Raw genomic sequence first — 27,950 nt, forward strand, 5'->3', positions numbered from 1 at the left:
ATCCGGAGTTTGGGAAGGAAATTATGGCTGTCTTTTATTTCGCAGAGCTTGTATGGGATGAGAGCTCCTCTACAGCGACGGCAGTCGCTACACGAAGCATCGACGCTGCCGCGAAACAGGCCTTTTTCATGTCTACCAAAAGGCTTTCAAGGGCAGGGTTGATTGTACGTCAGTGTTGAGAATACCATTTAGTTAGTGGCCAGCTTATCAGCGAGTCGACAGAGACGAAAATGCCAGAGAACGACATTGTCCTGCCACTCATGCACCACTCAATGCTTCAATTCAAACCGTTCCACAATAAGTTCGCTTTCTGCACGGGGCATCGTGAGCGCCAACGGTGTGACTGAGTCTTCGAATTGCGCAGCTCTCAGAATGAGGGAGCGGGGCTGGGTGCTGACCTCGGGATTGCATCCGCAAGGATCAAACCTAGCTGTTATTGTGAGGACAACATCGATAGCCAACAAACAACATCCGTGACCGCATTGTCTTCATTCGCGAGAAGAGGGGCTATTGATCAGAGCAGGTCTTGGCCCTCACTCTCGTGGCACTTGATTCTCCCATACTGGTGGCGAGTGGAAAATGCTGAGTCACTTAACCCCCCGGAACCGGCTGACGGTATGTGAGCCGAAGACCGGCTTTAGACCCGACCCATCGGGCTTCGGCATGTCCTCGGAGACTTCTCGTCGTGATATCAATTGACGACAGGATTCTGGAAGTCTAGGCTCCAGCAACTCATGCAATGCACCGCCTCCGCTCCCCCAGTTGTTAACGAGGTGTATTGGTGACTGAGCAAGTCGGCGACTTCAAGGATGACTAATTGCGCCGCAAGCTAACTGCGACGAATCCCAAGTCCGCCAAATCCTCCTCTACGACGGAATCCTCTGCAAGTCATGATGATTGGGAAATGAGCAAATGACGGCGGACTTTGGGATGCTGGAGCGTCTAAGGCTTGGCGGAGTTGAGATTCGAACCGTGGAGATGGCACATTGGCGATGGCTTCATAAACAACATGAGAGCCGTGGGTCGTTCACGCGGAGTAATGATGATAAACAAGAAGAATCACTTGGAGCAATTCAAACATTATCATCTTAATATTGATTCAACATGCCTCTATTCCAGCCTCCGGTCACACCCCTCCCCGACGACCTAAACCTCCACGGCCAGACAGCGATAGTAACAGGCGCAACATCAGGCATCGGCCTCGCACTAGCCCGCCAACTCCTCTCCCTCGGCGCATCCCCCGTCATCCTTGCCGTCCGCGACGTGCCCAAGGGCGAAGCAGTACGACAAACACTCCTCTCCGACCCAACCGTCCTCTCCCTCAGCCATGGCCCCGTCGTGGAGGTGATGAAGCTCGACGCAGAAGACTACGCCAGCGTCAAGGCTTTCACGGAAGCATTCAAGGCGAAGTACACGCATCTCCACATCGCAATGCTCAACGCCGGCGTGCCGGGTCTACGACGCCGCGTGGCGCCTACGGGCCACGAAGCGACCGTACAGGTGAATTATCTCTCCAACGTGCTGCTTACACTCGAGTTACTCCCCGTGTTGGAGGCTACGGCGCGCGAGACGGGGAGGGCTGGAAGGATTGCTTGGACCGGGAGCCGGATGGTTGAGAAGACGAGTCTGGCGGGGAAGACGACGGTTCGAGAGGGGGGATCTCTTCTCGGGCACCTTGATGATGAGGCGAATTTCGTTGGTATGGCGCGGTATGCGGATAGTAAGCTGCTCGGATTCCTGTTTCTGCGGGAGCTAGCGAGGCATTATGGTGCTGGTGCTGCTGAAGAAGAAGAAGGGAAACGGCAGCAGCAGCGGGTTATTGTCAACGCCTTTTGTCCCGGGATGGTGGATACGAATATGAGCAACGTTCTCCCCCAGCCGTTCCGCCTCATCGCTGATGCCGTGAAGGCTGTGAGGGCGAGGAGGCCGGAGGTGGCTGGGTGGATTGGGCTTCATGCTGTTGCTGTCGCGGGCGGAGAGACGCATGGAAAGACGTTGGGGGATAAAGAGATTTGGGAGTGAGTTTTCTTTCTTTGCGATTTGCTGTGGTTTGACTGACGGTGATGTGTAGGCCAGAGGGCTTCGCTATTTCGGATGAGAGTTGGAGGTTGCAGAGGATGTTATGGGATGAGACTGTTGATGAGATGAAGAGGTTGACGAGTGTTCCTGAGTGGATGGGCAAGGTTGGGAATTGAGTGCATGTCGTTTAAGCTGGCTGTTGCTATGAGTCGTGTCATGAGAGCGTAGGACCATTGTGAAGCGTCATGAATAGCATAGTCTTGGATGGAGGAGTATAAGCTGTGATTTCTTAGACATCTCGATGTACGTTGCTTTGAGATCTGTATTTCATATATTTCGAGACTCTGCGCGTGTTTTTGGAAACAAATCTTCCACGCTCTGATCAAGGTGGTGAGATAAGTCTTGCGTGCTTGATATATAGAAACGATAGTGTACACCTCATGTTCAAATCATCATCAACGCCAAGTCAGCAATCACGGCCACTGCCATCACCGCGGATGGACAGGCGGCGGTGCCGGCGGCAACCCGCCCTGAGACTCCGTCATGTAACTATGCGAACCCCCATCACTATCCTCCTCTGAAGAATCCGACCCGTCACGTACGCCCGCGAAATGAAGAAACAGGATCCGGACCACGAAGCCGGCACTGACAAACAAAGGCAAGACCTGCGCCACATCCGCAACGCTGTTCACGTCGGAGATGTGATTCCAGACGACGGCCAGCTCGACGGCCGCGGTAAGTGTTGCGGCGACGGCGATGTTGCTCAGCGTCTTCAACTCCTTGATCGCCATGATGTGCATTCTCCTAGGCACGAAACATTGTCAGTCCCAAACCTCTTTCATCTTTGGGCAGGGGTGGTCACTCACTTGACTCTCCGCTTCTTCCGCCTCTCCCTCCAAAAGGGCACTTTCCAACCGACCTTGAGCAGGAGGACGAGCAAACACACAAACAGAATGACAAAGTACATGATGGCATTAAACGCCACAAACGCCTTATTGCCCAAACTCACACGGCTGAAGAAGAACCCATACTGCTCCCGCGAACAATCGTTCTCCGGCACAAAAGAACACCAATACCACACGCCCAGCGACGAAATAGCCAGCAACAAAGCAAAGTTAAGCCCCTTGTAAGCTGGGCTCGGCGTCTCCTTGGACCAGCGGAATGGATCCCAGTACCTATTGAAGCACGTCACCGCCTTCCAGAGGTAGAGCGGGACGAGGGGGATGTAGATGCCCATGGCGAGCAGGAGGACAATGTAGACGTCGGCCGACTGTACGCTCCCCGCCGCGACGGAGAGCCGTATGACGAGGCCGAGGAAGGCTGCGGCGGAGAAGAGGAGGCCTATGAGGCGTATGTCGGGGAGGTCTGCCATGTCGAGGTACTCTATCACGATGGCGCCGAACCATTGGATGTAGAAGGCGACGCGGATGCCCAGGCCGTAGAGGTCGGGCTGGCCCTGCACCTGGCAGCTTGCCATGGCTGAATGTGTAGCTGATATTGAGGGCGTGGAGGAAGAAAGGAGCGGGAGCAGGGAGGTGGCCCCTCTGTCGAGATATGCCATCTTCCCATACCTTTATGCTTCTGTCTCTCTCGCCTCTCTTCTCCCGCTCTGCATCTTGCCGACATCCTCCTCTACAAGAGGACCGCATTGCCAGCGTAGACATGCAACGTGGGCAGCTATCAAGAAAGGTAGTTACAAGGGTCAACGCCGCAGTCAGCTGTGTGTGACGGAGCAAATCGCCAACGGCTGGACCCTGGGCGGACTGCCTCTTGCAGTATGATGTGCTCTCCCGCCCCCCTCGTCCCCTCGTCACCCCCGTCTCCCGCGGTGTGGTTGATACTCGACCGCCATGCCCCCATGTGGCACCACGATGAACCCCATTGGGAGGGGAACGGGATGTTGCAGGGTTGAACGACAGATCTGTACGTAGTTCTGCTCGCTAGCTGGCTGCAGAAATGCCTCGAAGAAAAGAAGCAGAAGATGCTTAGCTCCCGTTTTTGCAGGGTTGGGCCGTCTTGCTGACGCCAAGCGTAGGTTATTGGTTGGTTGTGTTTGGCCGCGATGCCCGCGGCCGGAACCCGACCTTTTTGTGGCCCGCTGGTGTATACTCCTACGTGCCGTCTATCAACGTCGCGCTGTCGGGCCTCACTTGCTTCTCCTCCTGGGATACTCCCGACGCCATAGGCTATTGTATCCACATTCAAGACTTCTTGAGGATAGCTCTATCCGTTGATTTTTTCAACTTTGTCTCGTTCACTTGAACGAGAGACGAGAGTGACGAAAGTACCTCATTTTATCCAAATGAGTGCTGTAAGCTGACCGAGCCTAGCCGTCACTGTATGTTCCTTAGCCAGGGGCATCATGCAGCCGTTCGCATTAGCACTTTGCCGCATGTGAAGGAACGTCTGAAGGAATGCTTTGCAGACCGAGAGGCTCAGGCAACAGCATTTCCGTCTTTGAGCGAGGACAACAGCTGGCATCTGAGGTGGGCGAGCGTGAGGGGAAGCTGTTGAGTGAAGCGGACGTGTAAGGCGGGGGACGGTGGAGCCATCCTGGACTGTGAAGGGCCGGAGTGGGTCCTGGGCCTCCGATTCTGGAACGGCGTGGGCCAGCGGGGACTACTGGCCGAGATCGGCTTAGCGCAGGGTCCTCCGCTTACCTATCTGATACTCAGTGTCTTATCGCGTTATCGCGTCGCATGGCGGGAGCACCGTTATCAGCCTATCGATAAACAAAATTCTTTTTTTTTTTTGCCTTCTTCCCGCCCTTTGAGATTTGCGACCTGACCGAAACCCCCCCCAAAGAGTCTTTGCTTCTCACGGCAAATTTCCCTCCACATCAATTGTTGCGTCAATCCCCGTTCCAACCACCGCAACAATGGCCGCCACGAAGCGCTCTCTCGCCGACACCGAGGCCGAGGCCAGTGTCACCAGCAAGAAGCAGAAGAAGGACCTCGCTGCGGGTGGCGACGTCGACAGCGATGAGGCGGCGGAGCTGAAGAAGCAGAGGAAGAAGGAGAAGAAGGAGAAGAAGGAGCGCAAGAAGGAGAAGAAGGCCAAGGCTGCTGAGGTCGAGGAGGAGGAGGCTCCGGCCGCTGCCACTGAGTCTAAGGAGGAGACCGAGGAGGACAAGGCCGAGAGGAAGAGACTCAAGAAGGAGAAGAAGGAGAAGAAGAGGAAAGAGAAGGAGGCCAAGGAGGCCGAGAGCAACGGCACATCCGCAGCTCCCGCCGCCGCCGCTGCCGCCACCGCTTCCACTCCCACCGCCTCCATCCTCGGTGGCTACGAGGAGGTCGCGGCGCTCAAGGCCCTGCCCCAATCGGACCTCGACGCCTTCCTGGCCGCCGAGAACATCACCGTCACTGACCCGATATCAAGCAACGCCGCCCTCCGCTCCATCCTCGAGTTCGCCCACCTCCCCAAGACCGACCTCGTCAAGAAGAACCCCTTTTCCGCCTACAAGAAGCCCACGCCGATCCAGTCCGCCTCGTGGCCCTACACCCTCTCCCGCCGGGACGTCATCGGCGTCGCCGAGACGGGCTCCGGAAAGACCATGGCCTTCGCCCTGCCGCTCGTCGAGGGCATCTCCAAGATCAAGAAGCGCGGCATCAAGGCCGTCGTCGTCTCCCCGACCCGCGAGCTGGCCATGCAGACCCAGGAGCAGATGGAGCACGTGTCCAGCCTGCTCGGCCTCAAGAGCATCTGCATCTACGGCGGCGCCTCCAAGGACGAGCAGCGCAACCTCCTCAACCGCGGCGCCGACGTCATCGTCGCCACCCCCGGCCGCCTCAAGGATTTCATGCAGGACGGCACCATCTCCCTCAGCCAGGTGAAATTCGCCGTCCTCGACGAGGCCGACCGCATGCTGGACAAGGGATTCGAGGAGGACATTAAGCTCATCCTCGGCGACATGCCGCCGCGCGAGCAGCGCCAGACGGTCATGTTCACCGCCACCTGGCCCGCGTCGGTGCGCAAGCTCGCCGAGTCCTTCATGGTCGACCCCGTCAAGATCACCATCGGCTCGAGCGGTAAGGAGACGGCCAACGGCGCCGTCGAGCTGCAGGCCAACACGCGCATCACGCAGCGCGTCGAGGTCGTCGACCCGCGCGCCAAGGAGCAGAGGCTGCTGCAGATCCTGAAGCAGTGGCAGACGGGCGCCAAGAAGGATGACCGTATCCTGGTGTTCTGCCTGTACAAGAAGGAGGCCACGCGCGTCGAGACCTTTTTGCAGCAGCGCGGCATCCGCGTCGGTGGTATCCACGGCGATCTGCGCCAGGAGCAGCGCACGAGGAGTCTGGAGGCTTTCAAGGCTGGTACCACGCCTGTGCTGGTCGCTACTGATGTTGCTGCCCGTGGCTTGGATATTCCCGAGGTCAAGCTGGTTGTCAACGTGACTGTGAGTCTTTTTGTGTTTTTGAACGTCTATCGAGCACCTCAAAACTAACTTTTTGGCAGTTCCCCTTGACGATTGAGGATTACGTTCACAGAATTGGACGTACCGGCCGTGCTGGCAAGACTGGCGAGGCCATTACCCTGTTCACCGAGCACGACAAGGCGCACTCTGGATCGTGAGTCACCCTGCGTCCTGGAAATACCTCAGTTTGGACATGGTTGCTAACAAAGTTGACTAGTTTGATCAACATCCTCAAGGGTGCCAAGCAGGAGGTCCCCGATGACCTCTTCAAGTTCGGCACGACCGTCAAGAAGAAGGCTCACAGCACCTACGGCGCCTTTTTCAAGGACGTCGACATGACGAAGAAGGCGACCAAGATCACGTTTGACTGATTTGTTACTATTTTTTGATCTTTTTTGGCTTCTCGGGAGGATTTCTACATGTTCTGTTTACGCCCCGAGGTAATTACGTCTATGCTGCTTTCGGCTTGCGTGCCGAGTTGTAACATTGCAGGAGGAACCTGCGTTCGGCAAAGAGTCTGATGTCATGTTAGATGGGGAAAAGCACACACATACGCACACAATAGGCCACAGCGGCGCGAATCACATGGGGCGGGGAAAAGCTTACATCAAAAGTACGACGGGAACGGCGGCTAGACCGATGGCGATGATGTCCTTGAACGGGGAAGTAGACACGCCCGCCGAGGCAAGACCGGCGACCCTCCTGATGAGGTGCGGCGCCGATAGACAGACGATAGAGGTGACGGCGTTAGGCCGCAGCGAAAAGAGTTCAAACGGCGTTTCCAACCCTGCAAAGTACGATTTGGTGAAGGCGAGGCTCCACACGATGCGGCACAGCATGTTGATGCAGTTTGCGTAGACGAGGCCCTGGGCGCCGAGGTCCATGACGCGCATGAAAAAGAAGGCGGCCGAGCCAAAGGCAACGGAGAAGGCACCCATCCAGGCGGACTGGCGGTGGACCTGGGCCTCGGAAGCGACGGAGGCGACAAAGGACTCGGATACGCCGTTGAGTGCGAGGAGGGGCAGGTAGTAGCAGTAGACGGCCAGGACGTCGCCTGCGCCCTCGGAGGCCCAGCGTTGGCCTGCCACGAGTGAGAGAAGCGGGGGCGCGGCGACGGGGCCGATGCTCACGATGATTGAGGAGAGGAGGATGTAAAATTTGAGGAGGGTGTGAAGATGCTGGCTTGCCGTGGTTGTCGCTGCTGTGTCCTTGGTGGCCGGTGACGATTTGGTCTTTGCGTCATGGGAGGAGAGCAGACGGCTGAAGTAGCTGCGGCTGCTCTCCTCAATGGGCTGGAGGACGAGACGGGCCAGGAGGCCTCCGTAGTTGCTGGCCAGCGCGTAGACGCCCTGCGATTTGGGGGTGGACAGAACCGAGACGAGAAAGGTGTCGCCTTGCGTGAGAATGTGCTTGACGAGGCTCTGGGCTGTCATGCTGGAGGCTAGACTGACGGTGGGACGGTAAAAGTAGGAGGCGAGGTAGTCCTCTCGTCCGCCACTCGATGTGGAAGCGAGGCTCTTTGGAAGGAGAGAGAAGCCATCTGCACGGGCGAGGCGGGATGCGGACGAGAGGTAGACTACCAGCAGAGTTGCGCCATAGAAGAGCTGACCGACGGCGAAGGGGAGCACGCCGAACTCGACGCCAGCCCTAGAGGCCCAAAAGGCGGTAGCAAAGGTAACGGTGCACCGGAGGAAAGTCGCGATGGACTCGGCGGTGGCGCGGGTGCCGAAGCGAAGGCGAGTCTGCATAAGAACGAAGCAGGGTTCCGAGAGGAGTTCAAGAATAGCGGCCAGGGCGTAGAGGCGGAGGGCGAGGAGGAAGTTTGGCGTCTGGGCGGTGGACGAGTCGACGGAGGAGAGGTACAACCATCCGAGGCCGATGGTGACAAAAAAACCTAGAAGGACGGCGAGGTAGCCCAAGTTGATGACAGCCTGGCTTTCTCGACCTATACGAGCTCTTGGGTCGTCATCTTTTTTGTTGTTGGAGGAATGACGTGTGGGATTGCCTTGGGTTTCCTGGCGCTGGACGGCAACGCGAAGGGATTCTCGGGCGAAGAAGAGCACCGAAAGGTAGTAGACCTCTAGTTGTGTCGAGACGCCGAGAAGGCGGGCCGTCAAGAAGCGGAGGAGAAGCTGGTTTGCAATAAAGGTGACTGCGCGGGAGCCGATTTGGAGGATGATGAGGAGGGAGGCGCCGCGGACGACAGTTTTGCTGGCGTCCGTGTTGGTGTGTACCGGAGCAGACACGGACGCAGGTTCTTTTGAAGGTGCCATTGTTCCGTCATTCGGTGAATGAGTGGATTGGAGTAGAAGATGACCGTACCGTAAGGTTGTCCCCGTGGTTATATCGGGATGTGACCTCGAACGGGGATGCGGTGCGGTGCGGTGCGGTAGACGGGAGGTTGAGGCAACGGTGGTTTTTGGGACTCGGCGTTCCTGAGTTGACGTCTGTGGTGAGCCGAAAGTGGTGTGCGGGTGGGGTCGGTGTGCCGGGCCGGTGGGGGACCCACAGCGGCGTCAGGTACGCTGCCGGACCACCTCAGGCAGGCACCTCGCAGGCTACCTAGAGTGGAGGTAAGGTACCTAAGGTACTTCAAGGTCCAGTGCAGGTACCCGGCACAGGCAGGCGAACCGCCCGTCTGGGAACCAACTCCGAAAGTCATGGTAGACGATGGTCCGATGGATCACGATGCATTCTACCCATGGTCATCTTATCATTCTCTTAATGTCGAATTCAATAGCACGATGCTTATGTGTGATCTGCTATAGACTCACTTGTGGGTTTACTACCAAATATACCGGAGTTGTTATCTCGTCCTCGTGTGCATATTATAGCTATCCCGGTTGATAGACCAGTTATGGGCCTGCAAGGATTTGAAGTAAATCAACCTTGAGGTGGTGTTCAAGGAACATTTTGCTGGAATTGGTAGCGAAAGGTCAAAATCGAAAAACTCTTGGTATATCCCTCCATATTTATGTCGAAAAAGTTTGAGATTGCCATGTTTCCTTGTTGTGAAATAACGCGGTCTCGCGTCAGTTTACACGTCTCGACTCAGGAATGAAGGTTGTTCGCGGGGGCATCCCGATTCGAGCAAATGCCGATCAACTTCATGTGCGGCGCCACACAAGGACAGCCCTTTCCAGATCGTGCCGGCCTGTAAACGTGCCATCCACATGCTAGCTAGTCCACGAAGTACCTTGAGTGATTATCTGCTCGAGTCGTTTTAAAAGACGGTTAGGAAGATATTGTGGTGGCTGGTGGTGTGTTGATGCGCTGGCCGTCAAGATGCGGCCGGTTTCTTTGGTCACAGGACCTGAGATGACTGGCCAATTCACCACCTTCAGTGCTTCTACTTCCCAGCTTGCTTGCAAGCAGAGGGTGAGGTCTGTCGTCATCGTGGCAGGGCCAGACATGTTTCATTCGCTGCGAGTGAACGTCTCTGTGACGGCTGGCCTTGACATCTCCCCACGCTCCCCTCACCTAGGTAAGCTGCCAAGGTAAGGCAAGGTGAGGTAAGGTACCAGGTAATTGGAGGGAAAGTCTCAAGACGCAGGATACGTACCGAGAGTACTTGAGGTGGCACGTGCCTGGATGAGGTACCTTGTGCGGGTGGAGCATCGGTCTAGGTACCTCCGTACCGTGGTCCTTTGGTGAAGTGTTCCTGGATTGGCGGGTATCAAGTGGAGCACTGAGGATGCGCTACCGCAGATTGGGCCAGATTGGGCAAGCACGGCAAGAAGTGCGACCTGCAATGGTTGCACCTGTGGTTTTTGGCTTGACGCGAACGTTTCCTGTCCGTCTTTTTTTGGCCAAAGGAAAGGTACATGAAAGCACCTTCAGATTGCATACGATCTCTCAAAGAAACTGTCTCGATTCAGGTATCTCACCTTTCCCATTCTCTTTCTTTGGTTGGTGCTCTCACCACCTCTTTTTTTCCGGTTCAGGCGCGGCACCGCATCCTTGACCTTTTCTCATCCCCTCCACTCCCCTCCAAGTTCCAACCCTCCTGCTGTGTATTCGTCCCAACTCCCATCCGACCTGGAATGACCATCCCTACGCCGTCGTCTTGTCTCTCCCTTCTTTGGTCTCTACTCAGTATTCGTCAGGCACGTCTTTGCTCGAGCCAGACTTGCGAATAGATGCCTTTCATCTTCCTAATAGCTCCCTCCTTCCTACGGCATACCTACGAACCCAACCCTCCATCGTCATCCTCTTGACGATTTTTTTTTTCTTCCAATTTTTTATATGAGCCCAATCTCGGCTCGGACCACATGCTCTCAAAAGAAACTGCAGACTACCCCCGCTGGTCTGGGTTGTCCCCTGTCATCTTGCGCTGCTGCAGACAGTTCACCACGACCAGGGCCTGTCTTCTCCAGTGAAGAGGCACCAAGACACCACAGACACCCTTGTCGCCCCCGTCAGCAAGCTCAAAGAACCGGTCCAAGTCGCGCCTGGGCGTCCAGTCCATCGCGATAACAATCACACCTTGGGAAATACAGTCCCCTCCTCGCTGCAGGTGGCCTCCAAGAGCCCAATCGCGTCACCGGCCGCCAACTCAACGGCCATAATAATACCTATGTACGAATCGCACAACACAGAGTGCCAACAATACGCACCCACACACACACAGTCACAACTCCAACATAAACCCGCCTTGCTTGGCTCGCACAACTCACAAAAGAGAGACCCCTCCCGCAGTCGTCTTTCGTGAATAGTCCCTTTACGGATAACCTCGTTCTCCCCGCTCTCGCTCAGCTCTCTGCCTGACTAGCTCGACCCAGACCGGCACCCCGAGCCCCGATCCCAACGTCCGTGCCTTCGCCTCTGGGCTCTCAGCATGCTGTCCGCCGTGGCGACGACTCTGCCGCAATAACGATGGCAGAACTCGGGACCCGTACACCACCGGATCCAGATGCAGACCCAGAACAAGACGACGCAACAGACCTCGACCTGAACACCACGGCCTACCGATACACGGCAGACACCCACTTCACCGACGACTACACCGACACCGTCCGCAACACCGATGACGCCCGTCCTCGCGACGCCGATCCCATGGCAGACTTCGTCCAAACTTCCGCTCCCCGCCCGGACGAGGGGTCCAGAATGCGATGTTGCTGCGGTCGCAACGATTGTGCTTATTTGAAGCATAGCTGCTCCGTGCTCGAAACTGTCGAAAAGGATGTTCATACCGCCGCCAAGTTGGGCAAGGTGCGTCCTCGTTCTTCTTTTTCTAGCTTTTCCCTTCTCTCCCTCACCCGTCGAAACATTCCAGCCGTGCCGCTCCCCAAGCCCGTGCCAATCTCTCGAGACATTCCAACACCTCATTTCCCGTGATTAACTTCAAGATGGGGAGTCCCGGCACCGTTCCAGCCCGCAAACTCTGCGTTCGCTACCAAACCTGCGAATCGTCCCAAATGCACCGTCGTCTTCTCTCGCTGCACATGTCGCCATGTCGCTGACCTTCCCTCTCCAGGCCTTACTTGCTCGTCATGAGGCGTACATGGCCGATGCCGAACGAGATCGCATGTCCCTTACGAGCCGCATAGAGCAGTTGGAAAACGAAAAGGTGGAATTACAGGCCGAGAACGCGAGGACCGTCGAAGAGAACCGTACCCTACTAGATCAGCTCGAAATGCTCAACAACACGGTTCAGGATTCCGATATCCGCATCCAGACCCTTGAGGCTACCCTGCTGTCGTCTCACCAAGCAGTGCGGCGTCTCGAGGGCGCGGCAGCTCGTGCTGCGGAGATGGAGAGGCATATTGCGCTTCTCGAACAGGAGCAGTTGCGGCTGCAAAACACCTTAATTACGACCGAATCCGAGGCCCGCTCCGCCATGCAGCGGTGGAGAAAGGCCGAGAGAGGCATCTCTGACCTTCAGGAACAGCTGGAGCGTATGGAAAAGGAGGCCAAGGAAGAGCGTGAACGCCATGCCGAGGTTTTGGGCCGGGTGGAGCGCCAGCGTGAGATGGAAAAGGAACTGAACCTTGCCGCCGGACGCCTCAAGGGAGCTGCCGCCACCAAGTCGCTCACCAACGGGAAACCCGCCACCAACGTGGTATCTCACTTTGTCCGAGACTTGCTGCAGGACAATGCTAATCTGCAGCTGGGCATGGCCGAGTTACGGGAAATGCTTCTCAACTCAAACGACGAAATTCAGGCCATGAGGGACCAGCTCATGTGTCATCAACCCATCGGGGAGGAAGACGCCAGCGCTGCGTCGACCTTGCGTGCTGAAATCGGGCCGGAATTGAGCGAGACGATACAGCACAATATTTCCCAGCAAGTGCATATCCACCACCATTACCATGTTGCCGAAAAGAACAAGAAGAAGAAGCGTCACAGCCTGAACCCGGCAATCTTCTCTCCCGCCAGCGTCTCGCGATCGTCCACCCCTCCGCCGGCCGTGTGGCGACCCGGCCCCTCACCAGTGACCCCCAGGGCCTCGCATTCTCACACGGGATCAACGTCAACAGTTTCGATGCCGCCCTCAAATCGGTGGTCCGTCTTCTCAGAGCAACCCTCTGAATTCGCACCGTCGTCCGTCCCGAGTTCGCCTCAGTCAAATCCTCGTCTTTCCATGTTCGACCGCCCAATGCTGGAGACGGACATACCCATGTCTCCGACGACCAGCCTGGATCCTACGTCGCCTACATGGAAGGTCTCTCACCACAAGCGCCCTTCTGAGGTGTCAATTCGAAGTTTCTCTGTACCTCCAAAGTTCCTAAACTTGGGTTCGCCAGCGCCGCCAGCTGCCCCGACAGTACATGTCTCTCAGCCTATTTCGTCTACGATTGAGGAAGAAAGAGAGGATCACAGCGGTGAGGAAGTGCCCGGGTTACTCACTTCCAATGAGGACCACGGAGAGACAGAAACCGAGACCGAGACAGAAATCTCATTCTCCAAGGACGAAGATCTACCGCGGAGAGGTCTACACCGTGCCGTCTCCCACGAGTCAATCATGTCGCTGTCGGGAGGCTTGGACATTCACACACTCAAAGTACGACCGAGTCAATTGACCCTTCGCCCTCTGGGTGGGGCCGATGCTGTGTTCACCGGAGTCACGGCACGGTCAACGATATCGAGAGGAAGCGATCGACGGAGTGACGCCTTGCTTCGCGATAGTCTGGCAGGGCGACCGGTGTCGAGGATGGTTTCCACTCCGGTTCGAAGTGCTTCGCCAGCAAGCACCCATTCTCAAGGTTCGCAGAACTCTGGAGGAATAGGTCGATGGGTTAGCTGGAGGCCTTGGACTGGCGCGGCAGCAGGCCGAGCCACAACACCCACGCAGGCACCGCCTACACCGACACCGACACAACGCAGCGGGAAAGAGAAGCAGAAGGAAAAGGAATTCCTCAGACCGCCGGGCATCAATCAAGCCGGTGCTATTCCAGGGTTCCATGAATACCTGGCGGCGCATCAGCGTCGCGGTCCTCCGAGCAAAGTGTCGCCTGACCAGGTGGACGTCGACGCACTTCGAGAGGTGTTGGAAGAGTGAGGCTACGTGGCTCGGTATGAGCATGGTTTACTGCATTTCATGGATACGGGCGCTATCCTTTATTTCTTTTGTCGAATTTTCTTGGGTATACAAACAAACACAGGTGGCGTTCAGAGAACCTGGGCATAGTTGAGGATGGGAGCTGAAGATACCCTACTGCTTTACGCCGCGTCTGCATTCGCGTTTTTTTTAGTTCATTTCTTTTGTTACACAAGCCGGGCAGCATGTCGAAATTGAGACGGACTGACGGACGACTAGGCGTTCTCACCAAAGGCGCCATATCATCTACACAGAGCTACAATCAGCATTACAGCATGATGCGTCGACCTAAATATAATTTCTATTCATCTTACCTGTCGTGGGCCGTGGTGTCTTGGTAATCATTCATAGTCTCGGTAGAGAACTCTTGGAGTCTATGGAGGTCTATTTGCAGCAAAACTCTTCGTCACAACTCCCTCTTCCTCATCATTCGTTCTCTTCGAAGCACCCTCTACACGAACTTCGCATGTCTTCTGAACATATATCCCCCCATCAAACTGTTCGCTCCTATGCCTGTTGTCCAACGGGATCGACTCAGCAACCATGACGGACCGAGACGTATTATTCGGGCCGTATCCGTTACTGGGCTCGCCTCTACAGTTGATGTACGACTTATTGCGGTTCGTCCTGCTCCCGTTATACTTTCTCATCCCACGCGTCAAGAGAGCCTTTAGTGGCGGCAGCGATCCCACGATAATGGCGGTGCCGAGCTCGGTGAGACTCCACACGGCCAGGCCCACCATGTCCACCGTCTCGCCCTTGAGCACCTGCGTCATGCGGACGATGGCTGTGAGGATCGTGATGAGGGCCAGGCAGAAGGCTACCGCAAGACCAAACTTTTTGCGAAAGTCGAGTTGGAGCGAGGGGAGAACGGCGATGGGTAGGCTCATGATGAGCAGGTCCGTAAAGACGTCGGCTGCTGTTGCGAAGAAGATGGCGAAGCGGTAATAGTAGACTTCCTTTGGGGAGAGGCATTTTCCTTGTCACAAGCATCAGATGCAAGAGACTGCTACCGCGAGTTTAGGAGTGAACATACCTGCCCGGAAGTAGTCGGATGGAGTATCACAAATGAGCGACCCCGAAAGCCATCCCCCAATATACGAAAGGAGACAAAACATGGCAATCCCATACCAGACCTTGCGTAGCCACGGGATGGGACTAACAAGCCTGAAAAACACATTCAAAAAACTCGCCTTCACCGCAAACAACCCCGTCCAAAAGAGATACGTGAGCGCATACGACCAGCGCAACCACTGCTCCAGCTGCAACTCCGCCTCCCTCTTGGACGCGGGGACGAACCTGCCCGCCTCGAGCTCAACGACGTACCACAGCGAGTCCATCTGCTGCATCTGGAGGATGGCCATGGTCAGGAGACACAGCCAGGCAAAGACCATCCAGACGTCGTCACGGAGGAGGTGCCGGTTCCGGCGCCAGCGGACGAGGAGGCGGAGGGAGAGGAAGATGTACGAGGTGGCTACGTTGGCCCAGGTGTAGGCTGTCAGGGCCGGGCGGGAGACGTTGTGGGCGACGCCGAAGAGCGGTGCGTTGGGGTCGGCGGTCTGCGGTTGTGAGGACATTGTTGATGGGATGCAGGCTGATACCACCAGGTTCCCGACAATGGTACAGCCTGACGAGAGGGAGCTGGCAGTGTCTGAAAACGCCGCCATTCCCGGTCTGTTTCTAGGAGGATGGGGAGGAAAGAAAGAAAGAATAGAGAAGGGCAGAAACGCAGATCGAAGGGAGATTCCGACTAACATTGTGTTACTGCTAGGGACATTTGGTGTTCCTATATGAAGACGAGCATTCGGCGATGGAGGACAAGGAACATGGATTTTCGCCGAACGTAAGGGATCGTTTTCACTTCCCTCCCCCTGCGAGTTGTGCCAGAAGCGAGGAAAGTAGGAGGCTCGGAGAAGAAGCACGATTGTGTGAGTGGCGCGAGCAAACAATCTCATGTGGTGAACATACCTGTTGGTCGTGGCCAAACAAGTCTTCTGTTTTTGGACCAGCGCCATGCCAAATGCTAGACTGAGAGCGAGATGTGAGAGAAGAGTCGGGGAGTCGACGGTGGCATTAGCAAAGCAGACTTTTTACAGACGGTTCGTCTATCAATATCTGTAGCAGTCGAAATCTATATTATCATTGGATATGGTTTCCCCTTCGTCGGGACAAGAGCCTCATCACTTGCAGCTTGACGTTGGAAATGGAGTCCAGTGGGATCCAACATGTCGACACCCGGCACCCTCGCCGTCTGGCCGTCCCAGAATCTCGGATCTCGCACGTTATAGCGTAAGCATAGGACGCCAGCTCATTTCATCTCACAAAAGACACGATCTGGGACAAGGATACATCGGCGATTTTCGATCGCGGTTGGCACCACCCGCATCGACGTTGGCTAGAGCAACGGGGATCGCGGCCCACGTAAGGAGTAGACGGCAACGACTGGGACTTGGGAGACCATTTCGTTTTCGCTAAGTGGATATCCCTGTAGCTTGGAGCAAACACTACTATCAATCCTAGACTGCAAACTTGATCGTGCGGGATTTGTTAGGGGCGTCGAGGGGGCATTTTGAAGATACAGTATTTGGCTTTTGCAAATGCTGATACCGATGAGACGCAAACTTGGCTATTATGTCGACGCAACAGACTGGACTCTCTGGATATCTTGAACCGGCGGTCTGTTATCGCGGAACCGGAGGCTGGAGGCTGGCGCTGGGGATTATTTCACTTACTGCGCCGCGTTGATGCAGAACACAGACTCTTTGTCGACTCTCGAAGCGCATACTGCGCTGAATAAAGCCGCCAATCACGGTAGACTGTTGATGTTGATGTCATGTTTTTGTGAAATTTCTCGGAGACTCTGAGGACATCGGGCTCCTGAACTAAACATCCAAAAATTTGGACACGAGAATCATTGTAGAAAAAGTCGTGAATATGTCCCCTTCCACCTTAGAGATCTATCCCATAGCTTTCTGACTTACACGGTACACTCAAAAATGGGCTTCCGATGTGCGAGGTGAATTTCGTAGACCAACACACCACAGCTCTTCTCACACTCTCCTCAGTCAAGCGGTCCTCTTAGGCGCTAGAAGGATAAGCCTTGATGGTTTATGTCCAACTGCATCGCTATTTTACAAACGCAGTCAAATACCCCTTATTCATCCAATTGCTAACGTTGAATGTCGACGTCCTTCTTTGTCTACAAGTCCACAATGGCACCGGTTCCAGGCGACTGTGAGAAAGAGACGCCGACGTCAAGGGTGGCACAAAGCGACGCCGACTCTGTCGAGAGCTCGGCCATCATTGAAGGAACGGTCTACATTTCGCTGAGCCCAGGGATTCCCATTCTTGTCTGTGATAGATATCTTTAGAACCGTTCTCGCCCTTGGGAAACGTTATGTTGCCCAACACTCGAGCTAATACAAAGCCGCAGGTGGTAACTTAAGAGATGAATAAGGACCAAAAGTTGGCGTTGTCGACTCATCATCCAATGTGAAAGCGGGCTTCAAATTCTCAAAGACGAGCCACAAGTCATACTTTCATCCGCCATCAACTGCAACCATGTGTATCAAACATTTACAGTTCTACAACTGCCCAGCCAGCCCGCGTCCTAATGCCCCCAAGAGACGACACCGCGTCATAGCCAACATCCTCTGCTCGCACATCTTCCCCTGCCCGGCCCAGCAATGGGAGAATCGCACCAGCTTCTACTGCTACATGTGCCCCGGCTGCTCCGGCGAGACCCCCGCCGTGCCCCGGGTGACCCCCTCGCACGACGAGTGGCACCGCGACGACGTCCAGGATAACGCCTGGGCCCAGAGTTACATGACCGAGTACTCCCACTCCGTCCTACTCTGGGTCCGGAGCAAGTTCCCTTCCAGCGATGTCACGAATGAGGAGATGAGCGAGTCGTGGTTCCGGGCCTTCTTCATGGAGCGCCGGTGCAAGGAGAACGACCACCGCGTCGGCGCTTGCTCCTGCGAGGCGAACGGCCCGCTGGCGTTCTACTACAACCCGGCCACGGCGGCCCGCAAGTACCTCACGGATATGGCCGGGGAAAAGGCCGAGTCGGATATGCGTATACAGAACCCTGCCATGCAGAACCTGTTCAGATTTCGACATACAGTGCTCTCTGGCTTCTGTCAAGCGCAGAAGCTCTACTTCAGGGGCGGGCTTTCTCACCAGCCTCTGTTTTCGAATTACCTTGTCAAGAGCCGTCGCAAGACGCTGGACGAGAATATCCGCGACCACATGCAGCTGGCGTCGGCCTTGGTCTTGCAGAACGCAGAGTATGGCGGCGGGTGGACTGATGCGCATACCCTAGAGGCCAGCGCCATGTCGAGGCGCGCCAACCTGGTCAAGTTCATGGCAGAAGTTCTCTTGCACGACAACGGTATCTCCAACAGCCGGTTCGGCCTCGCTGTGAAAGTGCTCTGCAGCATCATCATGCCCCTGGTGTTTCGCGGTCCGTCGACCATCCCGGGGCTGGAAAATCTCGCCGAGATTGCAAGCTCGACTGACAAGGCATCGTTGCCGCACAAACCCTTCATGTACTTTGTCCAGCTGATCCAGAAGTACTACCACGACCGCCGCCAAGAGTGGAACTCGGAAGTCATCGCCTACAAGGCGAGGCGGGCCCTGATCGATTCTGTAGCGGAGGACGTCGACGACTGGGAAGGACCGTCGCGTCTCGAGTGTCCCGTCTGCAACAAGAAGTACTACGATCACTCACCGGGCGCCATGTTCAAGCCCTTTGATCATGGCGCCCGCGGTTGCCACCGCGGAGAGCCGATTGTGCGGATGAAGAAATGCAAGTGTTTGATTGGGAAACGATGCCTCTTCCAGAAGTTGACGGAGAGTACCCTGCGGAACAAAGAACCGGCGTGTCCCAAGTGCAAGAAACTGCTGCCGAAATCGGCTTTTCGGTTGATAGAGGCGACTGCGGGAGAGTTGCTTCTAGGGTCTGCCTGATGAGCTAGACCGCACTGGACTGGTCGATCTTGTGAGGGCTGTGTTTTGATTTCTTGATGGATAGGCCGATAGCCGGGGCATTATTGGAAGAATGGAGTAAGAGGAAATAAATCTCGGGTGGATTCGAGTCTGTTCACGAGTGATCTCTTCATGAGCGGAGGAATGATGCTAAGGCCCCGTCAATCTATTGCTAGACTCATGGACTAAACACTGACTTATACCTTTCTCCTTTGGTACCTACGCACCAAATTCATAACTAAGTGTAAGATTCAGAGAGTAGAACTCAGAACATAGATACTGTTTGTACGGATGCGCTGCCAGGTTCTCCTGATGAGCTATCATCGTCATAAATGAGGAAATATCCAACGAGCTCTCTACAGTAACGGATGCCAGTATCGGTGTCTACATACTAAACTATGTATTATCTTCTACTAGTTTTTGGGCAATATTCTTTGGTACGCCCATCGCAGACAGCGAGTTACAAGTATCGTGGCCTCAGTCCTTGCTCGTCGCAACCAACACTCTGCCCCCTAGACAATAGCCACAACCTGTTCCCAAACCCCCGACTTGATGAGCGCTGCGTTATCTGGGGCTGTCTGAAAAAGTAATGCTATAAGAATACAGCGGAATATGATCATATCGTCAGTTGTCTTTTCATTGGCCACATCTCCTCCATCACGTTGCTGGAATCGCCGTTTCCGATAGGAGCTGTCGGCCCTGGATGAGGCCACCTTGTCCAACCTGTCTAACATCTGATGAGTATTCAACAGCTCCCACTTCTTGTTGTAATGAGCGCACGCAAGGTACTTCAGATCTTTATCGCGTGGCTTCATCTGTGCAGCCAAGGGTACCAAGATCTCCTCAGAGTCTTCCTCTTGAGCTCCAGTGTTCTTGATTGAGCGGTTCTTGACATCAAAGCTCCTTTCTGGTTTCCAGTCGCTTCTTGTGCCCTCGAGAGTCTCCGGAGTGAGGCCAATGGAATTCATCAAGTCTTCGATCCATTCGAGCGTGTTAGAGTGGAGATGCCAGACAGTCTGGTCCAGTTCATCAGGAACTGGACTGGTTGAATCATCTTTCTTTGGTGCCTTCTCATCCGCTAGCGTCAACGCGAGAGTCGTGTTGCAAATGCGGATTGCGCGAGACTGAGTGGAGGATGTGTTATGGTTGGAGTTCAGGAACCAGCGATCCAGCAGTTGGAGTTGCAGATGAATGATGCGTCTCAAGTATGCCGCGACTGCTGGATGATATTTGGAAAACCAGGTTCGAAAGGTCTTGTCGTTGTGAAGCAGCTTCATGCATAGATGAAGTGCAACCTTGAGGCCAACAGCTGGCTTCGTTGCGCCCACTCCCTGACACTGCAAGTGGTGGTAGATTGATCGTTTAGTCTCCTTGAAAACTGCCTCGAGGTTTTCACCTTTGACCCTTCCCAATTTATCCATCCCATCATTGACCCATTGAATGACGTTTTGGTCCCAGTCCGAGATCTGAAGCGACATAGGCCAATCAGACATGTCGTCTCCTTTGACGCTTTCTCTTGTGACATTCGTCCAGAAGTGTCCATTCAAAGCGAGAAGCGTAAGAGGAGGCCTTTTGCTCAGCAAGTCCGTAGGGAATAACGTAGGCACATATCGTGGTGTGGAAGCTAGGAACAGCCCGACAATGGGCATGTATTGTTCGTGGGCGAGGCCTCCATAGTCCAACATGAAGGCACCCTGTGCTCTGGAATGCATATCCTCCTTGGACAAGTTGAGCATGTATCTTAATACCTCGACGCGGTGATAGCTGGTGCTTAGATTGATGAAACTCAATGGGTTGTTGGGCCCGGCACTAAAAAGAGATTGCCGGTCGGCCTCTATGGATGCGCGTGAGTGGGATATGGCCACATAGAGACGAGATAGGCTGTGGTACGACAAGAGCTTCTCTCTCTCCTCTTTCTTCTGAAGGGCGTCCTTACCCGCCCTGGTCTTGTCGTACAGCCACTGGAGCCCAAAGATACCGGGGATATTGCGAGGATCGTCTTGATCTTGCTGTCTTTTGCTGTACTGCGAATAGGCTCCAAGAACACCAAGTATTGGATGTTGGCGGAAGTCAAACTGAAATCCATAACCAAAGATTACAGGAAAATTTGACGATGGATCGGTGGGCCACTTCGCCCAACCCGGTGTTGTTGAAGCGGCTGTGACAATAACCCCAATCTGCGCGTACGCAGGAGCGGCCACGAGGTCGCTGGGTAGGTAGTCAGCAGTGACTTTCCGTCTACCCAAGTCGTCTCGAGGGTCTATTCTGTCTAGTCCAACTTTGTGGAAGAAGTCAATCCAGGTTGCAGCAGGCCAGTTCTCGGAATGAGCGGAGGTCTGCCTTGGGAGAAAATAGCGGTGGATCGTTATCAAAGCACTTTTCAACCCCTCGGAGTCCTTCTCGGTGTTTTTGTCGTCGGTGCTGTTTTGACACGCGATGTGCTTTTCTGGATCCGTGTACCTGGTTCTTTCTTCGCAGATCTCGTCAATGCCGCTCCCAAAGTTGGTCTCATCGATATCTTTTTTGATGTTGTCGATGTCCGCCTGCACCCACTTCCTCAGGGTCTGCATACGGAAGATGGGAGTGATGACAGTATGCTCGTATGTCCATTGGCGCCAGTTCCATTGTCTCGAACTCTCTTTTGACCACTTTTCTCCGATGGCAAGGCGATTTGTCGTTCTGCTCCCTTGTCCAGGTGCGATGATGGTCTGAATGATGGGAACCAGAGCGAACAAAAGCGCCACAGCACCAACGATGACAGTAAAGGCAAAGGTTATTGGGTCCCAATCATACTTCGCATCGTCGGCCTTTTGAGATCCGTTCAGAATTTGAACCAGTGTTCGAAGTAGACAGTCAGTCGAGTTGCTGTCCTGGGGACAGGTGGAGGCTTCGGTGTCCATGGCAAAAGTATAGAAGAACGAGGTGATTCGGGCATGACATGAACTAGAAGGCTGGATGGAAGAAGCCCGAGTCCTTAGATATAGAATTAGGAGTCCTCATTACGAAGGCCTTGCGTGAGACAAGATACCTAGCTGTACGGCCTCTCAAAAAGAGAAAAGAACACTATGTGATTAAACATGAGATTTCAGTAGCCACTCTATTGCATCAATATCTGTGACTTGTCGCGCAGTTGAAACTGTAGATTGGCTCACCTGGGACATGATTGATGCAACCCATCCAGACACGACATGGTCTCGAGATAACACTAAACTCGTTCTAATCTCGAATTTCTATCGTTATGCTAGGGCAAGTCGGGTTGTCCGCATCAGAAATCTAAGCCTCACGGGTGAGATTCGCGGGCGAGTGCGGAGATGCTGACAACTGTGCTCTCGCGGAGCCGAATTCCCTTTCGATATATGCAAGGAGTGCTGCAAGAAGCCTCTTGGCGCATATGTATCTTGACCACGCCGGCTTCAGCTCTTCTTCAAAGAGCAATGCTTGAGTGCTGGCTTGGGACACCGTTTGCTTTTCTTCCTGCTGGTAGGAGCCTTTTACTTATCAGAGAGCACCACTCGATTATTACTTGCTGTTGGTATCCCTATCACAGGGTAATTGGTTCGAACCGTGAGTTGACGAAGAGGTCAATTGATCTATATGAGCCACCTATAGTCCTCATGACGCTTCATACGCTCAGAGGCGCCTTTTGTCTCTCCCCTCAACACCCTCAAAGCAGAACAGAGATCCTCACGGGAACCATCATGCTACAGACGGCAATCCGGCTTTAGCGGGTGGAAACTATACAATTCCGCCGTATATGCAGGTCTGCCTGCCGGCAACGCATATGAATTGTTTCCAGCTGCTTCATCCCGTCAGCCGTCGTCAAGAGATAGAGGTGGGACCAGTCTGTCTCTGCTATGACTCTGCCGATCATTTCAGTAAGTGAGAACTGATCCAGGTCAGGACGGGTTCAGCTGAACCCGTTTCTGTCAATATTGACTCACTCCTGCATCTGGGGGCCGCGATACATGTTGCAAGCCATAAGGCGATTCTACCATCGTAGAGAGCCAGATGTCTCTTTTTCCCCCTCTAAAGTAAGCAAGTGTCGGATTGGAAGTCCAATTCGACCTCGTGGCCATGGGCCCACGTAGGGGCCACCTACAGACCATACTGACGATAATCGTAGCCCACCCAAGCTACTTGTAGGTCGGAACCTCATTTACACCTCACGCAGAATATGGAGAGAGTGGCCCCTCCTCACATCAACAGTGCACCTAAAACCAACAGGAAGTCTACTAGAGTATATCCGCCCCAATAGTCTATCGAGACAGTGGGGGTATCCATTGATACTGTGTATTAATACTGTGTAAACGATATCGAGAACCGCCCGAGCAGCCAGCAAAGGTAGAATATTAAAACAAATATCCGCCCCAAGTTTAGGTAGATTATCAAAACCAATCGGGCCAATGATACGCTGTAGAACAAACTGTAGGTCAAAAATCCTTCCCACTCTTCCCCATCATTGCAACCCAACAACTACTACTGCCTTTGCCAATTTTTGTTTAGCAAGGCCTAGACTTACGGTATGCAAACGTGAAACAGTGTGTATACAAACAAGAAATATTCAGCCTTGGGAGTAGTCATAGCGGTCAAACGAAGAGTTTGGCTGTTTCGAGGATCATTCTCGCGATGGCTTCATGTCATCGTGTAGATGGGACTGGCTACAGTCTAGAACGTGAGGTGAGGTAGAGTGCAATCGGAAAGGGTGAAAAAGGTGGTCAAGGACTGGTGATGGCAGTTTGTCGTCGATTCGAGAGGCGGGGACAATAGTACTGTCCAGTACTTATCTGCGAGAAGGGGGCATACGTCCGTGGTAAAGCAGACTTCACCTCCGATATATAGGCTGCTCTTCTACGACCACAGTTGGTTTACAAACCGATATGGACGTGGTAGAAATCACATCTCGCACACAGCATCACACATGCGAGTCACAGAGAGGGGCAAGTCCAGAATGAAAATGGTAAAAAACCCCAAGCCCAAGAGATGCCATTCGACGCCATTAAGAGAAGGTTTCGTAGTCGTCAATTCTTCTTTTTTGGATACCTAACCACGCCATACCATGCAAGAAAAAGTGTTCCCTGTAAAGCACGACAGGAAGCGCAGGGGATATCTCAACCCCACGCCAACCGTCTTGTGATAGCGTTGTTCTTGCTTCTGGTCCATACCTGCGCGACCAGGCCACGCACGACCGAACCCCAGAGTGAAAAAGAGCCAAGCAATGATGGGAAATACCACCAACGCTTAAACCTTGAAACCGCGGGACCTTCTGCGACCACGGGCCTTCTCGAACTTGCGGCCCTTGGACTCGACGTAGGGCTTCTGCAGAGGGTGTTAATACTGTTCTCGTAGCATTTCCACTGGACCAGGCGACATGATCGTACCTTGTGCTTGTGGGGACCCATGCCGAAGTGCTTGACGGCCTCACGGGAGTTTTTGGGTCCGCGAAGGAGGAGGGTGTTGCCACCGGTGGGGGCGCGGAGGGCGAGCTGGTCGAGGGTGATGGCCTCGCCGCCGGCAGCGGTGATGCGAGCGCGGGCGGTGGCGGTGAAGCGCAGGGCAGCGACGGTCAGCTTGGGGACGGTCAGGAGACGGTTGTCGTCAGTGACGGTTCCGACGATGACGACGGTGCGCTTGTCCTCCTTGTCCAGGTTGCCGACAATGCGGGAGATGGAGACGGGAGGGCGGTTGATGCGCGACATGAAGAGACGGCGCAGGATGACCTTGTTGAAGTTGGAGTCGGTGCGACCTGCACAAGGTTAGTCGATTTTCTTTCGTTCGTCGCGGGGTTCTTGGATCGAGGTCAACGTACGGGTCAGGAAGCGGTACAGCTTCACGAGAAGCTTGAGGTACACATTGTCGCTCTTGGGAGCCTTGCGGTGCGTGCTGCGCACGTGGTGGCGGTCGAGATCGATACCTATAAACGGGGGTGAAGAGCCCAATCGTCAGCCTTTTTATTCAAGCATGCTCTGAATGCAGGCGGGAAAAGTCCATCATCCGTCGACCACGATGCGATGAGCTCTGGTACGAATCTATTTCTCCCCGCAGAGCGCAGGAGTAGAGACGAAGGCATCATCATCTTGTGGTGAGGAGAGGATTCCTTTTCCTTTCGCCGCGCCAAGTTCGCAGAAGAGGCAACGGCAGATCCGATTCATCTCTCACCAGGTCCAAGTATTTCGACGAGGACAATCAGAGAGACACAAAAGGACCGCGCGTTGCACAATTCCACTCGCATGTAAAGGCTTGAATGGGAAATTCCTACGTACCCATTTTGTCGATAGACTCCCGAAGTTGGCGAATTGAGTCAAATGGGCGGCCGTGATGTTGTCGTCGTCGGTGTAAGAGAGAAACTTTCAAAATATTTCCGCCGGGCCACACTAGAATTACGCTCTCCTCGCCAGGCGGAAAAATCGGGCTGTGTGGGCTTTAGGGCAACTGAAATCAACGTCGAGTGGATCAATGAATTTTCCGGTGGGTCCTTTTCTTCCAGAGGGGCGCTCCTGCTGAACGGTGGACCTGCACGGACCCACCCTATGGAAAGTCTGCAGGGTCCCCTGCATCCTCGGTCAGTCTCGGTAAGACCTCTTTTTCGGTCAAGGGAATGTTGACCGAGGTACTCCAGTGCATGTCGATATAGCCAGAGAATTTCTTCACAAAGGGGCGAATGACAAAGAGTTTAGAATAGCCCAGATGCTCCCATTCTTAACCTCTAGCTGACGTAGTATAGGCATTTACCACCTCACCAGCATAAAAGGCACTCTTGTGAGCTCGATCCATGTCTTGTATTGAGCTAATGCTTGGTCTACCCATTTGGTTCTTTGTGCATCGATCCTTCTGGGAAAGCGGTGCCCGTTTTCACGTTTCCATGATGCCATGCAGGAAAGTCGCATGACGTCCTCGCCTCTCTTGGAGTCTTGTTGTAATACATTATCAAAACACTGGTGATTGAAATGCCAGGTTGGAAAGGAACAACCCGGGGAGAGGCAGTCTCTCTGCCTCGATGTGACTGTTATGCCAGCCACCGTCTAATAAAGGCATTCCGTTGACCCTGGTGATCGTTGGAATCCTCATACCGAAGGTCCCCTTGACGAGCCCAATCGGATGTAAGTAATGTGAGCTACATCTCATCTCAGAGAGCAGCCTCGCCGTCACCATCAGGTCTGAGAGAGACCAAGAAGTCGCGTGACAGCTCAAAACTGAGCCAGCTGGATGCCATGCTCGGCGCAACCTTGAGAAGATTAGGGACGATGCCCTTGTACAGGCCCTTGACGCCCTCCTGAGTGATGATGACCCGGATAGCGTCAGTAATGCCCTTGTACTGGTAGCCCATGCCCGTCATGGTGTTGATCTGGAATCTTCGGCGAAGAACGTCGCTACATCTGTTAGCAAGACGAATGATAACTTACGTCAGCCATGTCGACTCACAAGGGATAGGTGCAGGTCTGAGCGACAGCTCCAGAGATGGCACCAGCAAGCAGCTTCCTGACGGCGCTGGGGTTCTTGTCACCCTCGGGGGTTAGGTACTTGCGTACATACTCGTAGACCATGAAGTTGAGGCCGACCTGTTTCGTCAAGTTAGAGCCTAGGACCAATTTCATCTCGAGACAGGGGAACCACGTACGTAGGGGGCAACACCAGCGACAGTGGGGATGATGCCACGGTACAGGGCAGAGATACCGCCCTCCGTCTTGTACATGGTGCCCATGACAGTCCACATGCCCGGGAGCTTCTCGGCCCTAGGGCCTAGCTCTGCAAAGGAAGCAGTCTGGATAGACAGTCGAGTGCGAACAATGTCGAGAGGATATGTGCAGAAGACGGAAGTGATACCAGCGATACCACCGCACGTCAGACGGGCGAGAGGAGAGAGGTCTGCGCCGGGAGAAGACTCAAAGAAGTTCTGTGAGTCGTGCTGCGTTAGCCTTGGTTCTTTGCAGCGGCTCATGTGAGCCACACTTCCGACCCAGCACAAGGTGGTCAAAGGCGCATGGTACTCACCCGCTTGTAAAAGTTGTAACTGCCGAACTGAACAGCAGAGTACGGCACAATGCGCACACAATTGGTGCCATTGCCAGCCATGAAGCCTCTCCAGCCTTCTTCCCTCCACATCTTGGCCAGACCTTGGCCTACAGACAGCTTGTAGGCATCGCGTCCTACGCTCTGGACCTGGAACAGGATCTTGAGACGCTCGAGGGGGGAGACGACGGTTCGAGAGACGGCACCAGCAACACCGCCAGCGCAGAAGGCGGCAATGACGGGCTGGGAAAAGGTATCGCGAAACCAGAGGTACTTGACCGGTTCCGGAGCTGGGCCCGGAGCTGCGCCCGGAGCAGCAGCAGGAACCGCCGCATCATTGAGAGACTGCCAGTGTAGACTGGATGTCAGCAAACCTTTGACTTGCCGCAGACGAAACCTGGTAGATGGCCGGGCAGAGTGATGTAGCAGGGCAGGAAGGATGCTTGCAAATGCAGCAGCTGAGAACGGGTAGCACTTACAGGCGACATGACTTCAGACTCTGGTCAAGGAGCAGTGCGGATGGATGTGTGCGTGTTATTGCAAGCGCAAAACTCGTGATTGACGACCACACTGCTGAGCCTCCGAAGCCACCTGATTGCTATGACTGTGCTTGCATTTAAGGCTGTTGAGGGCGGGAGGCGGAAGGATCTCGTGGTACTCGATGAGGTTTGCGACTTTCCGGAGGAACGAGAAGGAGCGCCGAGAGTAAAGAGTATGCTTGGGGGGGGAAAGAATGACCCAAAAAGTCCAAAGAAGAAAAGATTCAGAGATTCTAAGAGGAGAATGGTAACGACGACAAAGGCATAATCGAGCGGACAGTAGATGGAGAGGAGAAGGATTCGAGCATCAAAGGTGACTCGTGGCCGCGAGCTGGTGCGGCTGGACGGTGGTCGTGGGTATCGCGGGTTTTTCTGGTTGCTGGGTTTGGACGAGGGTATTTCGCATGTGCCGCGGCTAAGCTGACAATGACAAGAAGGTATG

At 54.4% G+C, this 27,950-nt stretch overlaps 11 protein-coding genes across 11 annotated transcripts; 5 read left to right on the forward strand and 6 right to left on the reverse strand.

Moving 5' to 3' along the window:
- Nucleotides 1-1,104: 1,104 nt before the first annotated feature.
- On the forward strand, nt 1,105-2,195 carry CCOS01_15483 (uncharacterized protein; the record flags this gene model as incomplete). Its single annotated transcript, XM_060463622.1, has 2 exons — nt 1,105-2,018; nt 2,072-2,195. The coding sequence occupies 2 exons, from the start codon at nt 1,105-1,107 to the stop codon at nt 2,193-2,195; spliced, it is 1,038 nt and encodes a 345-aa protein (XP_060305766.1).
- A 312-nt stretch (nt 2,196-2,507) lies between these two features.
- CCOS01_15484 (uncharacterized protein) lies at nt 2,508-3,496 on the reverse strand (the record flags this gene model as incomplete). The annotated part of the gene is made up of 2 exons (XM_060463623.1): nt 2,508-2,823; nt 2,886-3,496. The coding sequence occupies 2 exons, from the start codon at nt 3,494-3,496 to the stop codon at nt 2,508-2,510; spliced, it is 927 nt and encodes a 308-aa protein (XP_060305767.1).
- A 1,401-nt stretch (nt 3,497-4,897) lies between these two features.
- CCOS01_15485 (ATP-dependent RNA helicase DBP3) lies at nt 4,898-6,804 on the forward strand (the record flags this gene model as incomplete). Its single annotated transcript, XM_060463624.1, has 3 exons — nt 4,898-6,415; nt 6,475-6,587; nt 6,651-6,804. 3 exons carry the CDS (start codon nt 4,898-4,900, stop codon nt 6,802-6,804), a joined length of 1,785 nt encoding a protein of 594 aa, XP_060305768.1.
- A 79-nt stretch (nt 6,805-6,883) lies between these two features.
- Nucleotides 6,884-8,706, reverse strand: CCOS01_15486 (uncharacterized protein; the record flags this gene model as incomplete). Its single annotated transcript, XM_060463625.1, has 2 exons — nt 6,884-6,950; nt 7,040-8,706. The coding sequence occupies 2 exons, from the start codon at nt 8,704-8,706 to the stop codon at nt 6,884-6,886; spliced, it is 1,734 nt and encodes a 577-aa protein (XP_060305769.1).
- A 2,602-nt stretch (nt 8,707-11,308) lies between these two features.
- Nucleotides 11,309-13,934, forward strand: CCOS01_15487 (uncharacterized protein; the record flags this gene model as incomplete). The annotated part of the gene is made up of 2 exons (XM_060463626.1): nt 11,309-11,644; nt 11,910-13,934. 2 exons carry the CDS (start codon nt 11,309-11,311, stop codon nt 13,932-13,934), a joined length of 2,361 nt encoding a protein of 786 aa, XP_060305770.1.
- Nucleotides 13,935-14,347: 413 nt separating this feature from the next.
- On the reverse strand, nt 14,348-15,550 carry CCOS01_15488 (uncharacterized protein; the record flags this gene model as incomplete). The annotated part of the gene is made up of 2 exons (XM_060463627.1): nt 14,348-14,952; nt 15,010-15,550. 2 exons carry the CDS (start codon nt 15,548-15,550, stop codon nt 14,348-14,350), a joined length of 1,146 nt encoding a protein of 381 aa, XP_060305771.1.
- A 1,984-nt stretch (nt 15,551-17,534) lies between these two features.
- On the forward strand, nt 17,535-18,944 carry CCOS01_15489 (uncharacterized protein; the record flags this gene model as incomplete). Its single annotated transcript, XM_060463628.1, has 1 exon — nt 17,535-18,944. The coding sequence occupies one exon, from the start codon at nt 17,535-17,537 to the stop codon at nt 18,942-18,944; it is 1,410 nt and encodes a 469-aa protein (XP_060305772.1).
- Nucleotides 18,945-19,474: 530 nt separating this feature from the next.
- On the reverse strand, nt 19,475-21,862 carry CCOS01_15490 (uncharacterized protein; the record flags this gene model as incomplete). The annotated part of the gene is made up of 1 exon (XM_060463629.1): nt 19,475-21,862. The coding sequence occupies one exon, from the start codon at nt 21,860-21,862 to the stop codon at nt 19,475-19,477; it is 2,388 nt and encodes a 795-aa protein (XP_060305773.1).
- A 534-nt stretch (nt 21,863-22,396) lies between these two features.
- Nucleotides 22,397-22,687, forward strand: CCOS01_15491 (uncharacterized protein; the record flags this gene model as incomplete). Its single annotated transcript, XM_060463630.1, has 1 exon — nt 22,397-22,687. One exon carries the CDS (start codon nt 22,397-22,399, stop codon nt 22,685-22,687), a length of 291 nt encoding a protein of 96 aa, XP_060305774.1.
- A 1,513-nt stretch (nt 22,688-24,200) lies between these two features.
- CCOS01_15492 (eukaryotic ribosomal protein L18) lies at nt 24,201-25,226 on the reverse strand (the record flags this gene model as incomplete). The annotated part of the gene is made up of 4 exons (XM_060463631.1): nt 24,201-24,278; nt 24,341-24,705; nt 24,769-24,873; nt 25,223-25,226. 4 exons carry the CDS (start codon nt 25,224-25,226, stop codon nt 24,201-24,203), a joined length of 552 nt encoding a protein of 183 aa, XP_060305775.1.
- Nucleotides 25,227-26,085: 859 nt separating this feature from the next.
- CCOS01_15493 (uncharacterized protein) lies at nt 26,086-27,457 on the reverse strand (the record flags this gene model as incomplete). The annotated part of the gene is made up of 5 exons (XM_060463632.1): nt 26,086-26,335; nt 26,382-26,518; nt 26,578-26,853; nt 26,952-27,314; nt 27,449-27,457. The coding sequence occupies 5 exons, from the start codon at nt 27,455-27,457 to the stop codon at nt 26,086-26,088; spliced, it is 1,035 nt and encodes a 344-aa protein (XP_060305776.1).
- Nucleotides 27,458-27,950: the final 493 nt, after the last annotated feature.

Source organism: Colletotrichum costaricense (genome assembly GCF_030867565.1).
Source record: "Colletotrichum costaricense strain IMI 309622 chromosome Unknown Scaffold_24.1, whole genome shotgun sequence".
In the NCBI taxonomy this organism is placed as follows: domain Eukaryota; kingdom Fungi; phylum Ascomycota; class Sordariomycetes; order Glomerellales; family Glomerellaceae; genus Colletotrichum; species Colletotrichum costaricense.